The sequence below is a fragment of the Microcaecilia unicolor genome, chromosome 3 (genome assembly GCF_901765095.1).
Source record: "Microcaecilia unicolor chromosome 3, aMicUni1.1, whole genome shotgun sequence".
NCBI classification, from domain to species: domain Eukaryota; kingdom Metazoa; phylum Chordata; class Amphibia; order Gymnophiona; family Siphonopidae; genus Microcaecilia; species Microcaecilia unicolor.
This window is the reverse complement of record NC_044033.1, coordinates 480,288,357-480,314,257: the sequence shown is the minus strand read 5'-3', so window position 1 is coordinate 480,314,257 and position 25,901 is coordinate 480,288,357. Positions and strand designations below refer to the sequence as shown.

At 44.8% G+C, this 25,901-nt stretch overlaps 1 protein-coding gene across 1 annotated transcript in view; it reads right to left on the bottom strand.

Moving 5' to 3' along the window:
• The window catches only part of CD109 (CD109 molecule), a 538,537-nt gene that overhangs the window by 262,338 nt on the left and 250,298 nt on the right, over positions 1-25,901 (bottom strand). Inside the window, exon 16 of the mRNA XM_030199046.1 lies at positions 23,454-23,525. Within this exon, the coding sequence (XP_030054906.1) occupies positions 23,454-23,525 (72 nt within the window). The remainder of the gene's footprint in view (positions 1-23,453; positions 23,526-25,901) is intronic.

Genomic DNA, 25,901 nt, shown 5'->3' with positions numbered 1-25,901 from the left:
GTGCTGGGGCCGATTCCATTTAATATATTTGTGAGATACTGCTGAAGGGTTAGAAGGACAGGTTTGCCTTTTTGTGGATGACACAAAGATAGCCAATCGAGTTGATACTCTGGAGGGAGTAGAAACAATGAGAAAGATCTCCAAACACTAGAAAAATGGTCCAGGGTCTGGCAGTTAACATTTAATAACTTCTAATAGGGCACACTCTCTAATTAATGAATCCAAATATGCTTTACATATGAGTAAGCAATTTTTCATCAAACAACTTAGTTTGAAGCTGTAAACACATTCATTTATTCATCTTCACTGTGACATTAATACAAAACATTTCACACTCTTACATAACGGAAGGCTGAGTAAATTCATGTATCTACTACAACATTTGATGTTATTAATGCTTCATCTCAGTCATTAAATACAAACACCAAAGACAGACTGCTCTTGTGAAAATTTTACTTCACTACTCCAAAGAGGAGACTCCTGGATATAGTGTCCCACCAAGGGCTCCCATTAGCGGTTCAGTGTCCCGTTCTAACTTTACCACTCGCTTTTAATCTCTGTTTCCAGAAAATATGTCCAAAGGGAGAGCTGACAAGACATTTACAAAATGTCGAAATATCACAGTAGAAGTAATGATGTTCTTTCTTCAAATCATAATGACAGATGTTTGATGACAACACAATTTAAAAGCGTTTCTTTACTCTTGCAGAGTTTCACTGCATTTTCAGAAGGAAACGCTGTTTATGAAAACAATATACAGCATTCAAACCAAGTTGACATGTTTGACAAACACATATTTAAACCATAATTCAAAAAGATTCTTTAAAAAAACCTTTTCTTTACCTTAACCCTTTAGTGTTCGATGTTATATAATGGCCATTGTTCTCGGTCAGACGCCAGGTCCAGAAAGTAATGCTCCCAAAACCGGACGCTTACCTACGTACTGAGACTACTAAATTTAAAAGCCAGCACATGGTCACCTGATATCTATGATTAGGATGCTCCCATGCCCACCTAAGATGTATTTAAAATTTAAAGGTACACTGAAGGGTTTTGGCTAAATCCATTCCACCTCCTTTTTCAAACCCCCAGGATGAGTGGTTCCACACATGAAAAAAAATTGTTGTTCTTTGTACAATAACTTATATTGAAGTCCACCTTCTCTTCCTTTTATTTGAAGTATTACTACATACTGTAAGTCTGATAATGAGTGATTTCACTGAATCCAAAGAGCAGTAAGGTAAAATTATGTATCATACCTGATAATTTTCTTTCCATTAATCATAGCTGATCAATCCATAGACTGGTGGGTTGTATCCATCTACCAGCAGGTGGAGATAGAGAGCAATCCTTTTGCCTCCCTATATGTGGTCATGTGCTGCCGGAAACTCCTCAGTATGTCGATATCCAAGCTCCATCCGCAGGACTCAGCACTTAGAGAATTACACCCACAAAGGGACACTCTGCCCAGCTCACCACCGCCGAAACGGGGGAGGGGAATTAACCCAGCTCATCCCCACACAAGTGGGGGAGGGGAATCCATCTAGCTCATCCCCGCGGAGCGGGGGAGGGACACCACACCCGCCGATGCGGGGGGATCTGGCTTATCCTGCAACCGCAACCGCGGGAGGAGCTGACTGACCCTAACACCGCCGAAGCGGGAGGGGTACAAAGCTGCCCTACAGCCGCACGAAGCGGGAGGGAGCGCCGGCAGAATTTAAGTCTCAATCCAGCCCCGTAAAACGGAGGGGAGAGGAATGCAGCAGCTCACTGTAACACAAACTCGTCTCAACTCTTGAAGAATCCAATTGAAAAAACACGAAGTCCTCCTGAACAGGAACTGAAGACTAAACTTGAATCTGAAATGCAACCAGAATATAAACAGTACAGATATCTGGGAGGGGCTATGGATTGATCAGCTATGATTAATGGAAAGAAAATTATCAGGTATGATACATAATTTTACCTTCCATATCATCATGCTGATCAAGCCATAGACTGGTGGGATGTACCGAAGCAGTACTCACCCAGGGCGGGACATTGAAATCCCTGACCGCAACACTGAAGCTCCAAACCGGGCCTCCGCCCGAGCAGCCACAGTCAAGCGGTAATGCCTGGAGAAGGTATGGGCCGATGCCCAAGTTGCCGCCTTGCAAATCTCTTCCAAGGAGACGGACCCGGCCTCTGCCATCGAGGCCGCCTGAGCTCTAGTGGAGTGAGCCTTCAGCTGGATAGGCGGCACCTTCCCCGCGGCCACATAAGCCACTGCAATGGCTTCCTTGACCCATCTTGCCACTGTAGGCTTAGCAGCCTGCAGACCCTTACGAGGACCTGCAAACAGGACAAACAGATGATCCGATTTCCGGAAATCATTGGTCACTTCCAAGTATCTGATGATGACTCGTCTCACATCCAGATATTTGAGAGCAGAGTATTCCTCTGGGTAGTCCTCCCTACGAAAGGAAGGGAGACAGAGCTGCTGATTCACATGGAAGCAAGAAACAATCTTGGGCAGGAAGGAAGGCACTGTGCGAATAGTCACTCCTGCCTCAGTGAACTGCAGAAAAGGCTCTCGACATGAGAGTGCCTGGAGCTCGGAAACTCTTCTGGCTGAAGTGATAGCCACCAAAAAGACTGCTTTCAACGTCAGGTCTTTCAGAGATGCCCTCGACAAGGGTTCAAAAGGCGGCTTCTGCAAGGCTCTTAGCACCAGGTTGAGATTCCACGCAGGCACCACTGAGTGCAGAGGAGGGCGCAGGTGATTAACTCCCTTGAGAAAACGTACCACATCTGGCTGCGAAGCCAGGGAAGCACCCTTCAGGCGGCCCCTGAAGCAAGCCAGAGCCGCTACCTGGACTTTAAGGGAACTGAGCGACAGGCCTTTCTCCAGACCTTCTTGCAGGAACGCCAGCACTGAAGAAATTGGAGCAGTGAAGGGAGAAAGTGAGCCTGCTTCACACCACGCTGCAAAGGTACGCCAAACCCTGGCGTAAGCAGTAGAAGTAGAGCGCTTCCTCGCTCTCAGCATAGTGGCGATGACCTTGTCTGAGAAGCCCTTCTTCCTCAGACGCTGCCGCTCAATAGCCAGGCCGTAAGACCAAAGGGGGAGGGATCCTCCATCACCACGGGACCCTGATGCAACAGGCCCTGCTCCACTGGCAGCCGCAGAGGGTCGTCCACTGAGAGCCTGATCAAGTCCACATACCAGGGACGTCTTGGCCAGTCCGGACCCACCAGGATTATCCGGCCCGGATGCTTTGCCATCCGGTCTAGTACCCTGCCCAACATGGACCAGGGCGGGAACACATAGAGAAGCTCTTGTGTCGGCCACTGTTGGAGAAGAGCATCTACTCCCAGAGATCGAGGGTCCCGTCCTCTGCTGAAAAAGCGCGGCACTTGGCAAATGGCCGATGACGCCATCAGATCTAGGCTCGGCTGGCCCCAGCGCTTCGTGATGTCCAAGAACACCTGAGCCGATAACTGCCACTCTCCGGGATCCAAGGTATGGCGACTGAGAAAGTCCGCCTTGACATTCATGACTCCGGCAATGTGGGCAGCTGACAGCTGTTCCAGGTTCGCTTCCGCCCACTGGCATAGATTCGTGGCTTCCTTGGCTAGAGGGGCGCTCTTGGTACCTCCCTGGTGGTTGACATAGGCCACAGCCGTGGCATTGTCCGACAGGACCCGTACTGGCTTCAACGCCAGTACCGGGAGGAACTCCAAAAGCGCCAACCGAATGGCTCTGAGTTCCAGGAGGTTGATAGACCACTTTGCCTCTGCAGGAGACCAGAGCCCCTGCGCTGTCCTTCCCAAGCAGTGGGCTCCCCAGCCCGTCAAAGAGGCGTCCGTCGTGACGACAATCCACTCCGAGGTCACAAGAGGCATCCCTGCAGACAACTTGTCTGTCTTCAGCCACCAGCTCAGCGCCTTGCGCACTGCTGGGTCCAAGGGAAGGCGCACAGCATAATCCTCCGACACCGGAGTCCAGCGCTGCAGCAGAGAGTGTTGTAGTGGTCTCATATGAGCCCTGGCCCAGGGCACTACTTCCATCGTGGCCGTCATAGAGCCCAACAGCTGCACATAGTCCCAAGCCCGAAGCGGAGAGGCTACTAGGAACTGGTCCACCTGAGCCTGAAGTTTGACAATCCGATTGTCCGGCAGGAACACTCTGCCCACTTGGGTGTCGAATCGAACTCCCAGATACTCCAGGGACTGAGTCGGGCGCAGCTGGCTTTTCTCCCAGTTGATGATCCACCCCAGGGAGCTCAAAAGAGCAATCACCCGGTCCACAGCTTTGCCGCACTCTGCATAAGAGGGGGCTCGGATCAACCAGTCGTCCAGATAAGGATGGACTTGTACTCCTTCCTTTCGCAGGAAGGCCGCGATGACCACCATTATTTTTGGAGAAGGTCCGCGGAGCAGTAGCCAACCCGAACGGGAGGGCTCTGAACTGGAAGTGTCGGCCCAGGACTGCAAAACGCAGAAAGCGTTGATGAGGAGGCCAGATGGGAATATGCAAGTACGCTTCCTTGATGTCCAAGGATGCCAGGAACTCCCCTGCCTTCACTGCCGCTATAACAGAGCGGAGGGTCTCCATGCGAAAGTGCCGAACTTTCAAGGCCCGATTGACCCCTTTGAGGTCGAGGATAGGCCGTACAGAACCTCCTTTCTTTGGTACCACAAAGTAAATGGAGTAACGTCCCTTGCCAAGCTGATTTTCTGGCACCGGAACAACCGCACCCAGGCGGATCAGATTGTCCAAGGTCTGCTGCACTGCCACAGCTTTGACCGGAGACTTGCAGGGAGAGAGTACAAACCCGTCTCTTAAGGGTCGGCAGAACTCTAGCTTGTAGCCGTCTCTGATGACTTCCAGCACCCAAGCGTCTGAAGTTACCCTGGTCCACTCGCCCAGAAATGAGGACAGGCGTCCTCCAATCTGCACTGGGCCATGGACCAGGACCCCGTCATTGGGTATGAGACCCTGGGGGAGGAACGGAGGGCGCACCTCCGGGACGGCGGTCTCTGCGAAAGGAATGCTGCTTGGGGGAGAAATTCCTCTTGAAGGAAGAGGGGGCAGAGGAGCCCGACTTGCCCGGGCGGTACCGACAGGCTTCCTGAAACCGTCCTCTGGAGATACCGGGGCGAGCACTGGCCCGAGCCCTGACCTCTGGTAACCTCTTGCCCTTAGACGTGCCGAGATCGGTCACAATTTTGTCCAGCTCGACCCCAAAGAGCAGCTTGCCTTTAAAAGGCAACTTAGCCAGGCGGGACTTAGAGGCGTGGTCAGCAGACCAATGATTCAGCCAAAGCCACCGCCACGCAGAGACTGTCTGAGCCATACCTTTAGCCGAGGCTCTCAAGACATCATACAGTAAGTCTGCCAAATAAGCCAAGCCCGATTCCAGGGCCGGCCAATCAGCCCTCAAGGAAGGATCCGAAGGGGAAGCCCACTGCACAATCGTCAGGCACGCCCTGGCCACATAGGAGCCGCAAACTGAGGCCCGCAAACTTAAGGCAGCCGCCTCGAAGGACGACCTTAAGGCCGCCTCCAATCTTCTGTCTTGGGCGTCCTTTAGGGCCGTGCCACCTTCCACCGGCAACGCCGTTTTCTTAGTCACCGCAGTGATTAAAGAATCCACGGTAGGCCAAAGAAAGGCCTCCCGTTCACTTTCAGGCAAAGGATAGAGGCGGGACATAGCCCTAGCCACTTTGAGGCTCGCTTCCGGGACATCCCATTGAGCCGAAATTAAGATTTGCATGGCATCATGCACGTGGAAGGTTCTAGGCGGGCGCTTCGTCCCCAGCATAATGGCGGAGCCAACAAGGGCTGAGGGAGAGACGTCCTCTGGAGAGGAAATCTTCAAAATGCTCATGGCCTGCACTAACAGGTTAGGCAAATCCTCTGAGCGAAAGATCCGCGCTGCAGAGGGGTCATCCGCTCCATCCGAACGGGAATCCGTCTCCTCCAAGGAATCCCCAAAGGACCGTTGGGAGAACTCAGATACGCTGCCCTCATCTACATCAGAGGAAACAGAGTCCTCTAAGGCCTGGGAATCCACCCGAGGGCGTTTACTTCCAGGGGCCTCAACCCCTTTATCGGACAAGGGAGAAGGGGCAGCGTTTTGCATAAGGAAGGCCTGATGCAGCAGCAAAATAAACTCGGGGGAGAAACCTCCCAGACTGTGCACTTCAGCAGCCTGGGCCACAGCCCTAGACGCACCCTCAACCGGCGCTCGCAAGAGCGGGGGAGAAACATGCTGCGCATCCAAGATGGCGTCCGGCGTGACACTCCGCGAAGGAGCCGTGCAGGAAGAATGGCGCTTAACTTTAGCCGCTTTTTGCCGTCGCCCAAATCAAGGGCAGCCATGGCATTAACGTCTCCCAGCTCAAGGGCGGCCCAAGAAGAAGCCGTCCGAGCAGAGTGGCCGGCCAAGATGGCGGAGGCGAGCAGCAGGGGATGGGCGTTTATGGCGGGAAAAACCGCCGCACCGGAGGAAGACCCGGGACACTGACCGGCCTCCGAACTGACACCCAACAAGGGCGAATCAGACTTTAAGACCCCCGCATCCCCGCTAGAAGCGCACACGCGGTCCGGGGAGCGATTCTTCGCGCCCTCGGCCTCCGACGCCATAGGCCATGTGGAGATCGATCGGGGAACCTCCTGCCCGCTATAAAAAGATAAAAATTACCTGCTTCTCGCTCCGAGCTGTAATGACCTGGTGTCCCAGTGAGTAGCTGCAATAAACGTTTAAATAAACATCGAAATAAACGCCTTTAAGGACGTCCAAAATTTTTTTTTTTTTTTTTTTTAACGGAGCCAGCGGGAGGGGGGAGAAAAGGAGGGACCTGGCACCACCAGGTTTGCACTTGCTCAAGAAGAGCCCTCAACCCCAGGTACTCAACAAAACCTAAAAATTAGGCTTGGAGACCTAGCCAGAGCTGCTGCTGTGTGTGACCACCACCTGCTGAGATAGAGAACATACTGAGGAGTTTCCGGCAGCACATGACCACATATAGGGAGGCAAAAGGATTGCTCTCTATCTCCACCTGCTGGTAGATGGACACAACCCACCAGTCTATGGATTGATCAGTATGATGATATGGAAGGGAAGATTCCCTTTTGTTGGTTTTAATATTGCTTATATGTTCTCCAATGCTCAATTTTACTTTTTTCGTTGTTTATGCTACATTAAAAAACCCACATGGGCATATTATGCAGTACACTACTCCCGCTGACTCACAAGTCATCCTATTAGATAACTGAAACTGACATGTTGAATGAGGAATGGCTATAAATGTTTGTATTGAAAAAATGGCAATAATTACATCTCCCAAAAGGGTAATGACCTCCCTCTGTTTCCTTAGACTGATTTGGATTAGCCAACAGTTCACCTAAATTGTATCCCCGTTGGTAAGCAAATTTAGGTCTCTTACATAAAGAAGGATGAATTCCTAAAATGTGCCAATATTTTAAAATAGTCTATCTGATAATATGTGACTGCGATGAAAAAGGTAATACACATACCACGGGGTTAGAACTATCGGGGGTGGAGGGGCTCATCAACCACTGATGATCAATACATACGGCTCTACGATACACCCTCTTGATAACCTTTCTAGGATAACCTCTCTATAAAAAACTAAAAATAAACGGGTGGCCTGTTGCTTACACTGTGCCGTAGTACAGCACAGCTGTCTTAATCTCAGAAATTGTCCTGTAGGTATGTTATCTTGTAAAGATTTGGGATGATGACTTGAGTAGTGTAAAATCGTATTCCAATCAGTTTCCTTATGATACACAGAGGTCTGAAAAATCCCTGTGTCCAGAAATAGAAAGAGGGGAGGAGGCATTGCATCAATCTACAAATCCTTCCTTACAGTAACAACTAAAGCTGAATCCATAACACCACATCTCGAAATAGCCTCCATTAGTATAAACCACTCTACCTTGCTTGACCATTTAAATATTATTTTGTTTTACAGACCACCGGGATATTGGCATGAATGCCAGTCGGAATTCATGGATTTCATTTCTAACGCCTGTGTATCTAATTCTAATCTTCTAATAGCAGGAGACATAAACTTGCATCTTAAAGACCATAATGCAAAGAATACATGAGAATGAAAGGACTTCCTCCAACTATGGGAATTTAATTGGATTAATATTCAAGCAACACATACTAAAGGACATAGCATTGACCTCATCAAGCACAAATTCTCTTCAGATCAAACCTTCATATTAACAGACATAAAATGGACCGAGATACCATGGTCAGACCATTTTAAATTAAACTTATCCATTCAATGGTGGAGAAAAAAATCTGGTCCAGAAACAAGAACGTAAAACTTACACCACAAGAGGCCAAATTGATCCGGCACTTTTCTGGCAACAGTTCTACATGAATGAATGGTCAACACAAATAGCTTCCAATCAGTACCTCCTAAATTGGGACAATAGATGCAGGAACACACTTGATACAATAGCACCACTACAAACAAGAACATTGTGTAGATATAGTTCAATACCTTGGTATAATGATGACTTGAAAAAATTAAAAACCCAAGTAAGACAACTTGAATGAGCATGGAACAAAAAAAAAAAAAGAAATCACATTTAAAGCATGGAAACGAATGCTAAGAAAATACAAATATACAATTAGACAAAATAAAAGATCATACTTCAAATCCAAAATTGGGCCAGAATATAAGGACACATATAAGCTATTCCAATTCATACCTGGTCTTCTTGACACTACTCCAGTTACCACAACTAATACAGATACACCATCAGCAAATGAATTAGCCACTTACCTTTATGAGAAAATGATCAAGTTACGATCAACCCTATCACTCAACTCAACCGAATATGAAAAATTCATTGACTGTTTGGATCCTTCCACTGATGATTGCCCAGTTAACCGAATCTGGACAAACTTTGATTTATTGAAGGAAGAAACAATCACCCAAATGATCAATAAACTTACAAAGTCCCATTGTAAATTAGACATATGTCCTACTTACTTAATAAAAACTGCCCCTCAACGTTTCTTAACAGACCTCACCTCCAACTTAAATTACATGCTTCAACATGGATTTTTCCTTGTGGACAAAGGTAACATACTACTCACACCCATCCCCAAAGACCTGAAGAAAAAATTGAACGATATAACTAATTACCGCCCAGTTGCTTCTATTCCGATTGTAGTTAAACTAATGGAAAGTCTAGTTACTAAACAACTTACCAATTACCTAAACAATTTTTCAGTTCTACATACATCTCAATCTGGATTCTGTGCCAACCACAGTACTGAAACAGTACTTATAACACTTCTAACTAAATTCAAACAAACAATTGCAGTTGGCAGTAATGTTCACCTCCTACAATTCGATATGTCTAGTGCGTTCGATATGGTTAGCCACGACATTCTACTGAACATCCTAGAATATTTCGGCATTGGAGGAAATATTTTGAATTGGTTCCATAGCTTCTTAACTGCAAGAACTTATCAAGTAATATCAAAATCGACTATATCATCACCTTGGAAACCGGAATGTGGAGTGCCACAAGGATCGCCGCTTTCACCAATCCTCTTTAATTTGATGATGTTACCACTGGCCAAATCACTATCCGACCAAGGCTTAAACTCATACATCTATGCTGATGATGTCACGATATATATCCTGTTTAAAAATGACAAATAAAATCAACCATAGCTTCCAAATAATGAATTCGAGGGCGGATGCCTTCCAACTGAAACCTAACGCAGAAAAGACACAATGCCTTATTCTTTCATCGCAATTCAATAGAACAAAATATGTCAACATAAATACACCAAATCACACTCTTCCTGTTGCGGACACCCTGAAAATCCTGGGAGTCACAATTGACCGTAATCTTACTTTAGGCAGTCATGTGAAAAACGTAACAAAGAAGATGTTCTATGCAATGTGGAAGCTAAAAAGAGTGAAACCTTTCTTCCCAGGGGAGGTATTCTGCAATTTGGTGCAATCACTCGTTTTGAGTCATTTGGACTATTGCAACTCCATCTATGCCGGATGTAAAGCCCAAGTTATTAAGAGACTCCAGACAGCCCAAAATACTGCCGCCAGACTCATATTTGGTAAAGCGAAATATGAAAGCATCATACCCCTCAGGAAAAAACTACACTGGCTCCCACTAACAGACCGAATTACATTCAAAGTTTGCACTCTGGCTCATAAAATCATTCACGGAGAGTCCCCGATTTATATGTCAGGCCTTATAGATCTACCAGTAAGAAATTCAAAAAGTTCCTCACGGACTTTCTTGAACTTCCACTACCCCAGCTGTAAGGGACTTAAATACAAGTCATTATATGCATCCAGCTTCTCTTACATCTGTGTGAAACGCTAGAATGCACTACTGAATCCCTTAAAAACAACACACGATCTGACAGTCTTCTGGAGATCTCTGAAAACTAAATTATTCAACGAGACCTACAATAAGAATCCTTCATAAAAGACCCACTATCACATCTGTATTAAAACTAATCAACATTGAACTCCTAATTTGGTTACTTTAATCATACTGTTATTATTTAACACCATACTCTACTTTATATTTTACATATCTGAGATGTATTAACTATTTCTTTATTTCTAATTTTCTTGATATCTAATGTACCTTAATTGTATCAATACTTTGCTCTTCTCACACCGTTAATGACGACTGTCATTGCGGCATAATGTAAGCCACATTGAGCCTGCAAAGAGGTGGGAAAATGTGGGATACAAATGCAGCAAATAAATAAATAAATAAATAAAATATCTTGCTAGCACGACTGACAGAAACAGGTATCAATGGAACAGTACTTGCTTGGTTCAGATCCTATCTATCAGCCAGGCAACAATCCATAATATTTGGCAGCAACTCATCACCACCATGGACCCTAACCTGCGGGGTACCACAAGGATCAATACTGTCACCTATTCTGTTTAATATCTACCTCAAGCCACTAGCTGAGCTGATTCAGACAATGGACACTCAGTTCTACATCTATGCAGACGATGTGCAGCTACTCATATCCATTGAACTTGACTTACCTACAGTCTTGAATAAACTGATTACCTGTCTAACATCAATTCAAGAATGGGCCAAACACAACAAAACTTTGCCTGAACCCAAGAAAAACCAAGTTTCTTTGGGTCCCTAACACAAGTGGATACATACCTGACATCAAAATCCCTTTTGGGAAGTATGAACTCCCCCTCAAATCACAAGTCAGGAACCTTGGAATACAGTTAGATTCAACACTTACTCTGATTCCCCAAATCCAAGCAACCTTCAAGAGCTGCTTCTACTATATGCGACAGCTACGCTGCCCCTCTCCTTAAATCGAGAAGGTAAATCTTATCCCAGTTGTGCATGCCATGATAACATCAAGACTGGATTACTGCAATGCATTATACAATAGTCTGACTACAAAGGGCCTGCACCAGCTCCAGTTGATTCAGAATGCAGCAGCAAGACTCATAGAAGGTTGCAAGCGATGTGACCACATCACACCATTTTTGCAAAAACTTCATTGGCTACCAGTACAATACAGGGCTAAATTTAAAACTCTATGTCTGTATCACGTAATGCTAGGCTAGCGAGTGGCAGTCGCAGAAAAGAGCTCTGGGCCCCCTAGCTTAAGATCGTCCTACAAGCAAAAAACCCTCTTTTTGGGCAATATATTGTGAGGGAAAGATTCTGGAACCCAAGATAGCAGGAGAGAAGGTCACGGAAGTCTGAATGTCGGTGAAATCACAGAAAAAGGATGGAGCGCAAAGCATGCAAGGAGAATCTAAGATGGCGGCGGCGGGCCCCTCGGAGGCAGCGACGGTGGGATCTGCATGGGTGGTGGAGATAGCGGCGGAAGTATCAGTGCTGCTGGAGCCAACGGTGGATCGGAAATTTCAGAGGATTTCGGACACTTTGGAAATATTGGATGACAAGCTAGAAGGACTCCGCTCGGATATAAATACCTTTCATTAGCGGTTGTCCGACGTCGAAGACAAGTGTCTTCAGCAGGATAATCAACAACAACAACAACTTCAGAACAGGATTCAACAGCTGGAGGCTAGGGTCGATGATTTAGAGAACAGATCGCGCCGGAACAATTTGAGGTTAGTGGGGTTCCAAGAGTCTATAAAAGAAGCGGATCTATGCTCTTTTTTGGAGGCCTGGTTATCAAAGGTACTTACCCTGGGGGCGTCAGAGGGACCTTTGCGGATTGAGCGAGCACACCGTCTGGGAGCCCTTCGTTCTGATCAGTCACGGCCACGCATTGTAATTTGCAAAGTACTCAATTATATTCATAAGCAGAGAATATTGTGAGCATTGAGGTCAAAGGGGGCCTTGCAATACGAGAATAACCGTGTATTATGTTTTCAGGATTTTTCCCGCGGCGGTAGCCACGCAACGCAAGCAGTTTGCGGAAACATGTAAAATGCTACATAATAAGAAAATATCTGGCACACCTAAGAATACAAGCAGCTGGTAAAACATGTTTTTTCACATCGCCCATGGAAGCTTCGAGTTATGCTGCACAATTACCCATAGTGAAGGAAGTTGCTTCAGAGACAACCTGAGGAGCACTCCTCAATGGCGAATTACTACTTATTCCTTTTGAGGTTTCTGGGATTCCAGAGTTTTGTGTTGCTAGATTTGAATGCAGACATTAGATAGAATTTCAAAGGACTTTTACATAATGCATGAGAGAGTAATATTAAATGAAAATTCATAGGGTTTTCGAACATGTGGATTTGAGACTTTAGGAAAGTAAACTAAGTTTTGGGTACTGACAATGTATTCATAATTGTTAAAATATTTAAAAGTGTTATATAAATAGGGGGTTGCTTAAATTTGGTGGAACAATGCTGCTTGGGGGAGGGGGGAGGGCTTAATGTGATCAGTTCTTGGGTAGAACGTTGTGTGGAGGGGAAAGGGGAGGGGAGGGAGTTAGGGTGACTCACGGGGGGAGGGGTGGGGGAAAAATTGGGAAGATTTTGGATTTTGGAGGGATGGATGTGGGTGGTGTTGTGGGGGGTGTAGTAGGGGTGTTTTGTTTGGGGCAAGCTCTGGGATGTCATGGAGAATGTTCGAATTGTGGAGGGGAGGTGGCCCAAGGGCTGGGGGGGTTCTTCCCTCGATTAGGTTGTGAGAGGAATCTTTGTTTAAGAGGTTACATAGTATGGGATCCTGGGATCACTTAAGCTAGTTTTGTGGAATGTGGGGGGAGTTTCTTCACCAATGGTCAAAAGTATTACAGGCTTTAAAGCGCCATAAAGCTGATGTAGCTTTTTTGCAAGAAACACATCTGATGTCAGCGGAACAAGCTAAATTTCAGATAGGTTGGGTGGGACAGTTAATGGAGGCTCTGGCGGTGCAGGGGAAGGCGGGGGTCATGATTTCATAAAGGGCTTCAAATCCGGATTAAATCAAACGAAGTCCAGATGGTAGATATGTGCTAGCAGAAGTAGAATTAGGGAGTCAACATTTGGTATTATGTAATGTATATGCGCCTAATGTTTTTGATCGAAATTTCTTCAGAAAGCTTATAGGCCTTCTAACTCCATATCAGAAAGGAAATGTCATTCTAGGTGGCAATTTCAATTTGCCTTATGATCCCTCGTTAGACAAATCTGTTTTTTTTTGGGGGGGGGGGTTGGCCCAGTATTTTACGGGCTTACCATTCCTCTGCGCCGCCTTGGACTTGATAGATGTTTGGAGGGTTCTGCATCCCACCCAGCAAGATTATACACACCTCTCTCGAGCACATATGACACAATCGCGCATAGATTATTTTCTGGTGTCTAGTCCCCTTTTTTGTAAGATTCCTTTGGCAGAGATCAGGCCGTGTGAGGACTCGGACCATGCTCTCATATGGGTACTGGTTGATATGGGTACTGGTCCTTGTAGTAGGGGAGGTTGGAGATTCCCATTTGAGTTATACAGAGATCCCATATTTGCCACTTTCTTGAGGGAGAAGTGGGAGGAATTCTTATACAATAATAGTGAACATATTACTCAGCATGGTCTTTACTGGGAGACTGCTAAGGCAGCACTGAGGGGGAAGATCACTTCTTATAGAGCCCGGATGCGGAAGGTGAGGGATGGGGAGATCCTTCGATTGGAAAAAATAATTAGGAAGCAGAGACAACAATATGGATCTACTTTGACAGAGGAATCTAGACGGCCCTTTTGACCTCCCTGGGAGATTTGAATGAGTTGCTGAACCAAAGAGTGATTAAATCCCAACTGTATTACAAATGTCAACTGTATCAGCATGGAAACAAGGCTGGTAGATAACTGGCAAGCTTGGTGAAAGGCAGTAGCGGAGCTTCCCATATTATACAACTGCGGAATCCGGGAGGTGGGTGGTATAGGTCGAGTGGAGACATTTTGACCCATTTTCGGAAATTCTATGAGTCTCTCTATCAGGAGCTTAGGGATGTAATGGATGATAGCGATCTATACTTGGAAAATATATCAATGCCAATGATTTCCTCCTCACTGAGGGAGCTTTTCAATGCTTCTATAGTGGAAGGGGACCTATTACTAGCGATGCAACACAGTAAGCATCATAAAACACCAGGCCCTGATGGATATACTTGGGAATTTTACAAGTTGTTTTATGAACAAATGAAAACCCCCCTTTTAAATTTGTTTAATACAATGGCGCAAACACGTACTATACCAGAGACTTTTAAGGCTGCTCAAATGATTGTCCTTTTGAAGCCAGGTAAAGATCCAGAGGATCCACGGTCCTATAGGCCAATTTCTTTATTAAACTGTACTGTAAAACTATACTCTAAGATATTGGTCAATAGACTGTCGCAGGTACTTCCAGATATAATTTCAGTGCCACAGGTGGGATTTGTAAAGGGTAGGTCCGCAACTAGGAATATACGAGCGATCTTGGCTTCCTTGGAGGTGATAGAGAGGCTTCGGAGGCCCTCTTTGTTAATTAGTTTTGATGTGGAGAAGGCTTTCGACCGGATAGTATGGCCCTTCCTTTTTGCAGTTATGCGAAAGGTGCGGATAGAAGGTTTTTTTTGAAGATGCGGTGAAGGCCTTATATTGAGATCCTTGGGCATTTCTTTGGGTCAATGGAGAGACATCTAAATCATTTACTATACACCAAGGCATGAGGCAGGGATGCCCACTGTCCCCATTATTGTTTGTCCCCTTTTGCGAGAGATCGGATCGCATCCAGAGATAGTGGGAGTCCCAATTGGGCGCTCCACTTTTACACTCAGCTTTTGCGGACGATTTATTGGTACATATTACTATTCCTAGGAGATCCTTGAAGGCATTGCTGGAGTTGTTTCAGCAAGTCACTTAACCCTCCATTGCCCTATGTAAGCAGCATTGAGCCTGCCATGAGTGGGAAATTGCGGGGTACAAATATAACAAATAAAAAATAAATATGGAGATTTTGCTGGGTTCAGGTTAAATTTTCCCAAGACTTTGGCTTTGGCCTCAGTGGAGCATCTGCGGCAGGACTGGGGGGCAGATTTTCCATTTCAATGGGCACAGGAGTCCTTTTTAAGTTTAGGGGTAAAGCTTACTATGAAAACGGCCTTGTTGTACCAGACTAATATCTCTCATCAGCTGGATAGCACACTAGTACGCTTAAATAGGTGGAAATCCTTGCCCCTATCCCTACATAGCAGCATTCATTTATTTCGGATGATTGAATTCCCAAAGTGGTTATATGTCTTGCAGATGCTCCCCCTTCGTGTATTCAATAAGGATCTGAAAACTCTCTATAAACATCTGAGTAAATTTATTTGGGGAGGTAGGAAACCAAAGCTGACCATTCATTTGTTGTTGGGTCCGTGGGGGGAGGGAGGGATGGGTATTCCTAATCTGCATAGATACAATCAGGCCTGTTTGTGGCGGCATTTGAGTGACTGTTTTTTGGATAGGCAGGATTTCACTCCCAGGCAGTTAGAATGGGATTATTTTAGTCCCTGTCACCCTTATTTTTCAACGCAGGCTTCAAGACAGGATATTCCTGCTCATTTTAGAGCGAGTGTATTGTTGAGGCCACTATGGGAGCTTTGGAGGGATATGACTAGATATTGGGGTGTGGACTCTGACATTTCTGAACTGTTGCCTCTACAGGGCAACTTAAGGTTTTCTCCGGGATCACAGAACCCGGTTTTTCGGAGATGGGCAGTTATGGGAATAACGAGACTGGAACATGCTTTAACAGCTAAGGGTACTGTAGTGAACCTAGGGTCCTTGGGGGTTGGCTTTGACTTTAATAACATTTTCGCATATAATCAGTTGAAACATTACATTTCTACACTGCGAAACAAGGCCCTGGGAGCACGGCATGGACGGCGCTTGAGATATTTTTTTTTTTGCCAAGTTTTGGGAGAACGACTTTCAGTCTCTGGTTTGTATAAGGCAATTACTAGGTTGGTACCCAGAAAGGATAAGGTTAGAATTGCGGCCCGTTGGACACAAGACCTTGGGTTACCTAATTTGAAAATAGAATTGGATCAGTTAACGTCTTGTATTCCTTTATTGACTATAAATGCAGATCTACGCAAATGGCGGTTCAAAAATCTTCACAGAGCCTATATGACTAAAGCGCAAGTTTTCAAAATGGGGGGCGTAGAGAAGCTTTTATGTTCGAAGTGTGGGATGGAGGTGGGCTCCTTTTTTCATTCTCTTTGTGAGTGCTCTGGGGTCCGGGGGTTCTGGTTGTCTGTTTCAATATTTGAGGACTCTTCTGAGGGGTCCAGTCCCCCTGTTCCCGCTCGGGGCACTGTTAAATATGAATCATTTCATCTGGGTAGAAGGGGAGCCCAACTTCTTGTACGTAAGGCCTGCATGATAGGGAAATGGGTGATAATGTGTTCCTGGAAGGGAGAATCAAGGCTCGAATACTGGCACTGGTGTAATAAATTCCATTAGTTATTGTTGTGGGAACGCCGAATGGTGGGGTTTTCTCCCCGTACACATCGACAATTTTTGGACACGTAGGAACTATATATACAGACCCTATCCCCAAGAGCTCGCAGTTTTATTTTACTTTTCCTTCTTAAACCCTTTTTTTTGTAGTATGGGGAGAAGGGGGAGGAGTGGGTTATATATAGAGGTGGGGGCTTAGGAAAGTAGAGGGGAAAGGAGATTTAAGGTTATAGATTAGGGGATGTACTCGGTCTTTAATTTTGAGCGTAAAGTGCAGTAAGGCTTTCTGTCCTCCTTATAAGGGTACATTTGCTGAACACAAAAGGGTTTATCTGTTACCATTAATGGGGGAAGCAGCCTATTTAAAAGCAAGAAGCTATGGACTACAGGGTCCTTTGTTGGGGGGTTGGTTTGAATGTAATGTTTATAATATACTATGGCCTGGGTAGCTCACTTGAAGTCTGATCTTTTTGAGGTGAAGCTACTGGACTGTTCTGACAGGTGATTATAAAATGTTTCGAGTATTACGATCCTGCAAAGAGATATAGACTGAAGTAGAATAGAAGGGAAGGTTGGGTCATGGGATTGGGTAAGGTAGGAGGGAAGTGTTAAAAAACAAAATTCTTTGATGATGTGACCATTATTGTACTTGAATATGGATGACTTTGTTATTAATCTATTGTATATTGAGTGGTGTATATATTTTGTTGAATCATCAATAAAAATTGTTGAAATCTAAAACTCTATGTCTGATCTTCAAGGCCCTGAAAGGAAATGGCCTGAGTATCTGAAGAATAGGATGATCCTCCACACACCACCAACGACACTAAGGTTTAATCCCAAAAAATGCAGGGTCATGCACTTGGGTCGCAAAAATCCGAGGGAACAGTACAGTATAGGGGATGCAGTGCTTCAGTGTGCAAAGGAAGAGTGGGACTTGGAGGTGATTGTGCCTGACAACCTTAAAGCTTTCAAACAGGTATAAAAAGCGACGGCCAAAGCCAGAAGGATGCTTGGGTGCATAAAGAGAGGCATGACCAGCAGGAAAAAGAAGGTGATAGTGCCTCATTTGGAGTATTGTATGCAGTTCTGGAGACCACACCTACGGAAAGATATAAACAGGATGGAGTCGGTCCAGAGGGCGGCTACAAAATTAGTAAGCGGTCTTGAATGCAAAAATTATAGGGAAAGGCTTATGAACCTCAACATGTATACGCTGGAAGAGCGAAGGGAGAGAGGAGACATGATAGAAACATTTAAATATCTCAAGGGCATTTATGTACAGGAAGAGAGCCTTTTTCAAATGAAGGAGAGCTCTGGAATGAGGAGGCATTCGACAAAGTTAAGAGGGAATAGGCTTAGGAGTAGCCTAAGGAAGTATTATTTCACAGACAGGGTGCTGGAGGCGTGGAATGGCCTCCCGGTGGAGGTGGTGAAGTCGAGGACTGTTCCAGAATTTTAAAAGGCATGTGATGAGCATGTGGGATCGCATAGGAACAGAAAGAATTACAGAGGATGGGCAGACTGGATGGCTCATATGGCCTTTATCTGCCGTCATGTTTTCTATGTTTCTAAGATCCTCCCCAAGGACTTTCACTAACCACACCCTCTCCCCAAAAGACATTACACGATGTGATACCCGCAAGCGAGCCTTCTCCAGAGTAGCCCCCACACTCTGGAATGCATTGCCTGAAAGGCTTCGCTTAACACAAGACTATCTCTACTTCAGGAAGCAGGTGAAAGCTTGGCTCTTCAACCAGGCCTTTAATGGAAATAGTAACTAACTTGTTAGTCTGACTCACACACACAAGGAGTGACTCGGGCTGCACATACTGCAGCCGGACATGTTTATCCACTCCTACCCTAGCTGAGATAATATTTGACCATCTCTCTGACCTGATGTGCAACTTTCTTCAAATCAGTAACCTTACTTTCTAACTCCTCCTACTTTCTTACCCATCTATATGTTACAACTTTTCCTTACCATTCACTACCAATTATAATGTTCTATTAGGTATTGTGTTGACATTGCAAATAGTATACCATGCCATACTTTGTATTGTTAGTTGAATATTTTTACTGCTGTAATTGCCTATTGCTCATGTTTGATCTATGCTTACTGTACACTGCCTTCAGTGAATTCCTCCAAAAAGGAGGTAAATAAATCCTAATAAATAAATAAAGTGATATTGATATCCAGAAAACTGATGGTTCTACGATGTCAATGAGCTGAAAATTGAATGTTGCTATCCACTGAGTTTAAGTCACAAAATCCTCGAGTTTCTGCTCCGTGCCTTTTCAAATCAGCAAAACATCATCTATAAAACATTTCCAGGATACAATGTTGATTTCATGAGCACTGCCATAAACATACTGCTGTTCGAATCTTGTCATATAAAGGTATGCGATGGACGGCGCAACCGCGGCACCCATGGCAACACCCTAAGTCTGAAGAAAGAACTGTTGTTCAAATTTGAACTAATTTTGATTAACTATTAAAGTGCTCACAGAATTCAATAATTGTATCGTCAACTGTTAGAGATGTTTGCTTAAGATAGAAATCAACTATCTCTAACGCATCATCCTGAGGGATACTGGTGTAAAGGGCCTTGACATCAAGTGTCACTAGCCACCACGTCTCACCCTCCGGGACGGTCAACATGTCGAGATGTTAAAATTTAATGCCAAGTACAGAGTGATGCACTTGGGGTGCAGAAACCCAAAAGAGAGTTACCCGATAGGAACTAGTAAGCTCAACTCAGGAGAGGGACCTTGGTGTGATTGTGACCGAGGATTTCAAGGTGAAGAAACAATGCAACAAGGTGGTGGCCGTGGCCAGAAGGATGATAGGCTGCATCAAGAGGGGTATCACCAGCAAAAGACAGGATCGAGAGGGGTATCACCAGCAAAAGACAGGAGGTTTTGATGACCCTATACAAGTCATTGGTGAGGCCCCACTTGGAGTATTATGTTCAGTTTTAGAGGCTTTATCTCGCTAAGGATGTAAAAAGACTTGAAGCGGTTCAGAGAAAAGCAACTAAAATGTTAGGGGGTTCCATGTGGAGAAACTTACTAACCTGAACATGTATACCGTGGAGAAAAGCAGAAACAGGGATGATATGATAAAGATGTTCAAATATTTGAAAGATGTTCAAATATTTGAACGGTATTAATCTGCAAACAAAACTCTTCCAGAGACGAGAAGGCGGTAGAACTAGAGGACATGAATTGAGGTTGAAGGGGTGCAAACTCAGGAATAATTTCAAGAAGTATTTTTTTCATGGAAAGGGTGATAGATGCTTGGAATGCCCTCCCACGAGAGGTGGTGGAGATGAGAACAGTAACAGAATTTTTAAAATGAGTGGGATAATAGAACATATCACAACGACCCATCACCAGAACTTTAGCACATTACTGTTTTAATTTTCATCATTGACCTTGTTATACCCAATGTTTTATTCTACTATGCTACTCTTATTCTTGTGTTATTATTAATTATTATTAATTGTATCTCTACTCAGCCATGGCAATAGCCAGGGCGGAATTTTGTAAGCCACATTGAGCCTGCAAATGGGTGGGAAAATGTGAGATACAAATGCAACAAATAAATAAGCAGAAAGGAATCCTGTTTAGAATAAATGGATCCACGAAATCTTAATGGAGATCAGGCGGCAACACCGGTACCTGGGAAGCAAAGCCAGTGCTGAGCAGCCCTCTACAGTCTGTGCCCTGATCGTGACTAATAGATATGAATGAGCTGGAGTGTAACTATAATGGGGCTTCAACGTTAACTTCAGAAATTTTAGTACAAGAACAGTGCTGGGCAGACTTCTACAGTCTGTGCCCTGAAAATGGCAAGGACAGATCAAGAAGGATATACATATAAAGTATCACACATCATGTGTAATGAGTTTATCATGTTGGGCAGACTGAGTGGACCACACAGGTCTTTATCTGCCATCATAGACTATGTTACTATCCTGCTTATTTTCGAAGGAGAAGGGCGGCCATCTTCCGACACAAATCGGGAGATGGCCACCAAGTCAGTATAATCGAAAGCCGATTTTGGCCGCCTTCAACTGTTTTCTGTCGCGGGCCCGGCCAAAGTTCAAGGGGGCATGTTGGCAGTGTACCGAAGGCGGGACGGGGGCGTGGTTAACAGATGGCCGGCCTCGGCCGATAATGGAAAAAAGAAGGTCGGCCCTGACGAGCATTTGGCCGGTTTTACTTGGTCCATTTATTTTCAGGACCAAGCTTCAAAAAGGTGCCCAAACTACTACTACTACAAATCATTTCTATAGCGCTACCAGTCGTATGCAGCGCACCACCGGTGGGAATCAGGGATCACCTCCCCGTACTCCCCCAGTGGTCACCAACCCCCTCCCACCCTAAAAAAAAATAGAAACATTTTTTGCCAGCCTTTAATGTCATACCCAGCTCCATGACAACAGTATGCAGGTCCCTAGAGCAGTTTTAGTGGGCACTACAGTGCACTTCAGGCAGCCGGACCCATGCCCATCCCCCCCTACCTGTTACACTTGTGGTGGTAAATGGGAGCCCTCCAAGACCCACCCAAAACCAACTGTACCCACATGCAGGTGCTCCCCTTCACCCATAAGGGCTATGGTAGTGGTGTACAGTTGTAGGGAGTGGGTTTGGGGGGGGATTTGGGGGGCTCAGCACCCAAGGGAAGGGAGCTATGTACCTGGGAGCAATTTATGAAGTCCACTGCACTGCCCCCTAGGGTGCCCGGTTGGTGTCCTGGCATGTGAGGGGGACCAATGCACTACAAATGCTGGCTCCTCCCACGACCAAATGGCTTGCCTTTGGCCGAGTTTGAGATGGCCGGCCTCGGCTTCCATTATCGGCAAAAACCAATGCCGACCATCTCTAAGGGTGGCCATCTCTGGGGTTGACACAAATGTTGAGATTTGGCTGGCCCCCAACCGTATTATCGAAACAAAAGATGGCCACCCATCTTGTTTCAATAATACGGTCGTGGACGCCTCTTTACGGTGCCGGCCTTATAGATGGGCGCCCTCGTTCGTTTATGCCCCTCCATGTTACTATCTTCAGCAATGGAGGAATTTCAGAATCTGGACAGACTGGTTGGAGGTCAAAGGCTAGTATTGCCAGGTGGATCAAAGAGGCAATAACTTTAGTTTCCATGCTCAGTGGTAGGCAAGAGCCTGAAGGTTTGAAAGCACATTTCACAAAAGCTCAGGCTTCTTCATAGGAAAAACATGGCTTGGTGCTGTAGGGGTATTTTCCTGCTATCTCACCTTTGCTGGTCTGGGGCCTATACAAGCCTAAACCATTCTTTTATAAAATCATGGGTATACCAAGCAGTAATTTTTCTTTGTAGAAAAGCTGGTTTCTGATGGTTTCAGATGTATTCAGGCAGCAGGCTATAGAATCCATATTAGTTATAAGATTCTACAGTCTGTGGCCTGAATACATCTGAAACCAGCTTTTCTACAACAGAAAATTACTGCTTAGCATACCCATGACGACTTCATCCAAGGACACGTTTACTGCAAACTAGCCTCCAGTTATCTCCTGGGAAGAGTGGAGGAGCTTACCTCACAGAGGACAGATGGCTCTAGGACTAAGAGAATCAAGAGTGAGGTTTGCTACCATCCGCTTCGTCTGATAAGAGTTTCTTTGCTAATAACAAGGCCTCTCTTCATGACCATGAATTCTGCTGGACAGAATGACACCATTTGTGATCGGTCCATAGGTATCATCTGACCCAGAAAGATGCCCATGTTAGACTAAAGAGGAAGAGGAGAAAGAAGAAGACCAGAAGACCTGTTGGTGGATAGATGGCTCTGAGAGGAGAGAGAGATTAATTTCCAAAACACCAGGGAACTGAACTTTTCTTTGTGATAAAGCTGACACGGTCAGTTCCGCCATATCACTAAGACCTTACCAGAAAGACTGGGTAATCAGTATACAGAATAAAAGCCTTGGATTTTATTCTTGGACTGAGATTGACTCACAGAGGCTTCTGCTAGAGTCTCAATGGTGAAATTCAATTCTTCATTCAACGAAAGCAACTTACAAGACTTACTAATGTAACTCAGAAGGTTAAAGACAGATTCCAAAGGGAATGTAGATGTTTTTGATGGCACTGATAAAGTAATCTTTCTGGGATATTTTTTTGTCTATTTGCTGAGAATGAATGCCTACTGTACATATGAGGGTAACTGATTTCAATATGTTTCACTTTGAAAGAAAAACATGCTCCTGTGCCGTTGTTTGATCTATAACAAAAATAGGAACACTTTCAAATGTGCATTAGCAGGCAGTACTTACAATTTTGCTGAAAATTTAAGTCTTTTAGTAAAAGAATTCACACAACCCCAACTGAAATACTGTGCATAAATGGAATTTTACAATAGCAGAATTATTTCTGTATAATGGAAAACAGCAAAACAAAAAATAAAATAAAATCCAAGCACAATATCAAGGAAAATAAAAGAAATATTGATGACTATACCTCGAAAACTTCAGCAGAACTGCTGACCTGACGATGTTCATTCTTATTGTAGCTATCTAGCTCCTGGACAACCTAAGACAAATAAGAATAAAATAAAAAGAACACTTGCTTTTTTTAATTAATTAGAATTTTTAAACTGTACAAGTGAAAGAGATAGCATAATAAAATAGAAATCTTCAGCATAAAGTTAAGAGAAATAAAACTTACATCACATCCATAATGTCTACATCAAGGGGAAAGATATTGTCATCATAAAGCAGTTAAACAACAATCATTATCAAGAGATGAAAAGAATCCTCACACTATAGGCAACACTAAACTAAGACTCCTAAAACTCAAGGCTTAGATATCTTCACCCATTATAACCCTGAAGAAATTTATCCAACTATAGAGAATTCCAAAATACGGGAATCTTTATCTGGTAGAAAATTATATATTTATATGAAAATGTTTTTAACAAAATGTGGCTCTAAGAGCCAATACTCAAGACTTTAAAGCCAAGTTGTGTGAATCTTTCAACATCAGGAAACACTAACCAGCAGATATTTATCCGGCAGCAGTCAGTGTTTTTTTTAAACACTGTCAGCTAGATTAGCCCCCGATACTCGGTGCCAGGCCATGTCCAGACACCGGCACTGAATAGCGGAGGCTAATTTCAGGCAGGATGACCACCAGAGTTTGTGGGCCTGGCTGATATTCAGCCGGGGCTCACGTAAGACAGTTATACGGGCCCTGTCTGAGCATCAGCCGGGACCTATCTAACCTTTTGCAGCTTTTTAAAAAAGTCTTCCAATCTTCCTGGCCCCCCAACAAAGCCCCCTTGCTTTCTACCTCTTCCTCCCAGCCCATGCCAAAAGATACCCCTACCTCCCAGAACAGACCCTCAACCCCCATGCAGTCTAAATAGGTCTCAGGCCAAACTTTGCACCCTAGTGGTCCAGTGGGGGTGGTGGAGGCAGGAGCTAACCCCCTCGCTCCTGCCCCTTGCGGCTGGTAGTACCAAATGGCCGGGAAGGCCTACACAGAATGTAGGGGTGCTGAGGAAGCCCTTCTGGGAGGGAGAGTGGAGACCGTCTTCATAACGCGGGCTGATGGGAGGGGGTGGGAAACTGAGGGCCTTTGTCAAGGACCAGGCAGGTATCATGGGACTATTTTTAAGCTACAAAATGTTATGCAGCTGCCAACTGATAGTCAGTACCTTCACCCACATAGCTAAGCAGCCTAATTTAGGACAGCACTGAATACTGCTGGCACTGAATACTGCCAGCACCTGTATAACCTGGGTTCCTCCCTAACACCACTCCCTGTACCACCCCTGACCTGCCCACTTCTTTTGACAGTGGTCAGAGGTAATATTTAGTTGCGCTGCCTGCTTTACTGTCGCTGATATCAGGAGGGGTGGGTAGGCGGTTACAGGCGATTTAAGTAGACAGGAGCCTCTCCTGCCCACTTAAATCACTTCGAATATCGGCCAGTAAATGTCTGGCATCACAATAAGATCTTTTTGAAATATTGTTTCAGATGCAACAATTTATCCTTTTCATTCACAAAGATCACCAAGATAGTTGGCCTAGTAGTAATAGTGTCCTGAGAGTCTTTCAAGAACCATAAAAGATCAGAATCTGGAGCAACTTAGAAACATAGAAACATGACGGCAGATAAAGGCCATATGACCCATCCAGTCTGCCCATCCTCTGTAACCCCCAATTCTACCTGTTCCTAAGCGATCCCACATACTTATCCCATGCCTTTTTAAACTCTGGAACAGTCCTAGACTCCACAACCTCCACCAGGAGGCCAATCCACGCCTCCACCACCCCATTCTAATAATAATAATAATAAATAATACATCCTTAGGTTACTCCTAAACCTATTCCCTTTTAACTAAAAAGAGTCTACTTCCTGCCAGCCCTTTACTGGTACCTGTTTCTTGGTAGGAATATATTAACAATTAGAAATACTCTGTTGTATCAGACATATATACTTTCTTAACAAGATCTCAGGAAAATTTAGGAAACACAGGGTTTATAGCCCTGTTGGAATTTTCTATTACCTCCAACTTGTAATGAGTACTAACAGAATCCTGAATTGGACAAACAGAAGCAGCCTGCAATGGAACCGAGTTTCAAGAGTAGAAAAACATTTATCCACAACAGACACATTTCTATCCACATTAAAAAAAAACTTATCTGCAGTTTTTTGAAAAAAAGTACATTATGGGTAATCACAATTCAGCATGAAATAAGTAACCACAAGTCCCTAAGAGTAACCTCCTGTTGATCACACTAAGAGCTAGGCTACTATACTCCATTGGGGGGGGGCAGGGGGATACCATAAATTTAAATAGATTAGTATAGGTTAATATAGAGGGTAGAAACCTCATAGCTGGCTGTCCCTACCTCCAAGGCTGATGAGGTAGGTATTTACAAGATCCCTGAAAAACAGGTA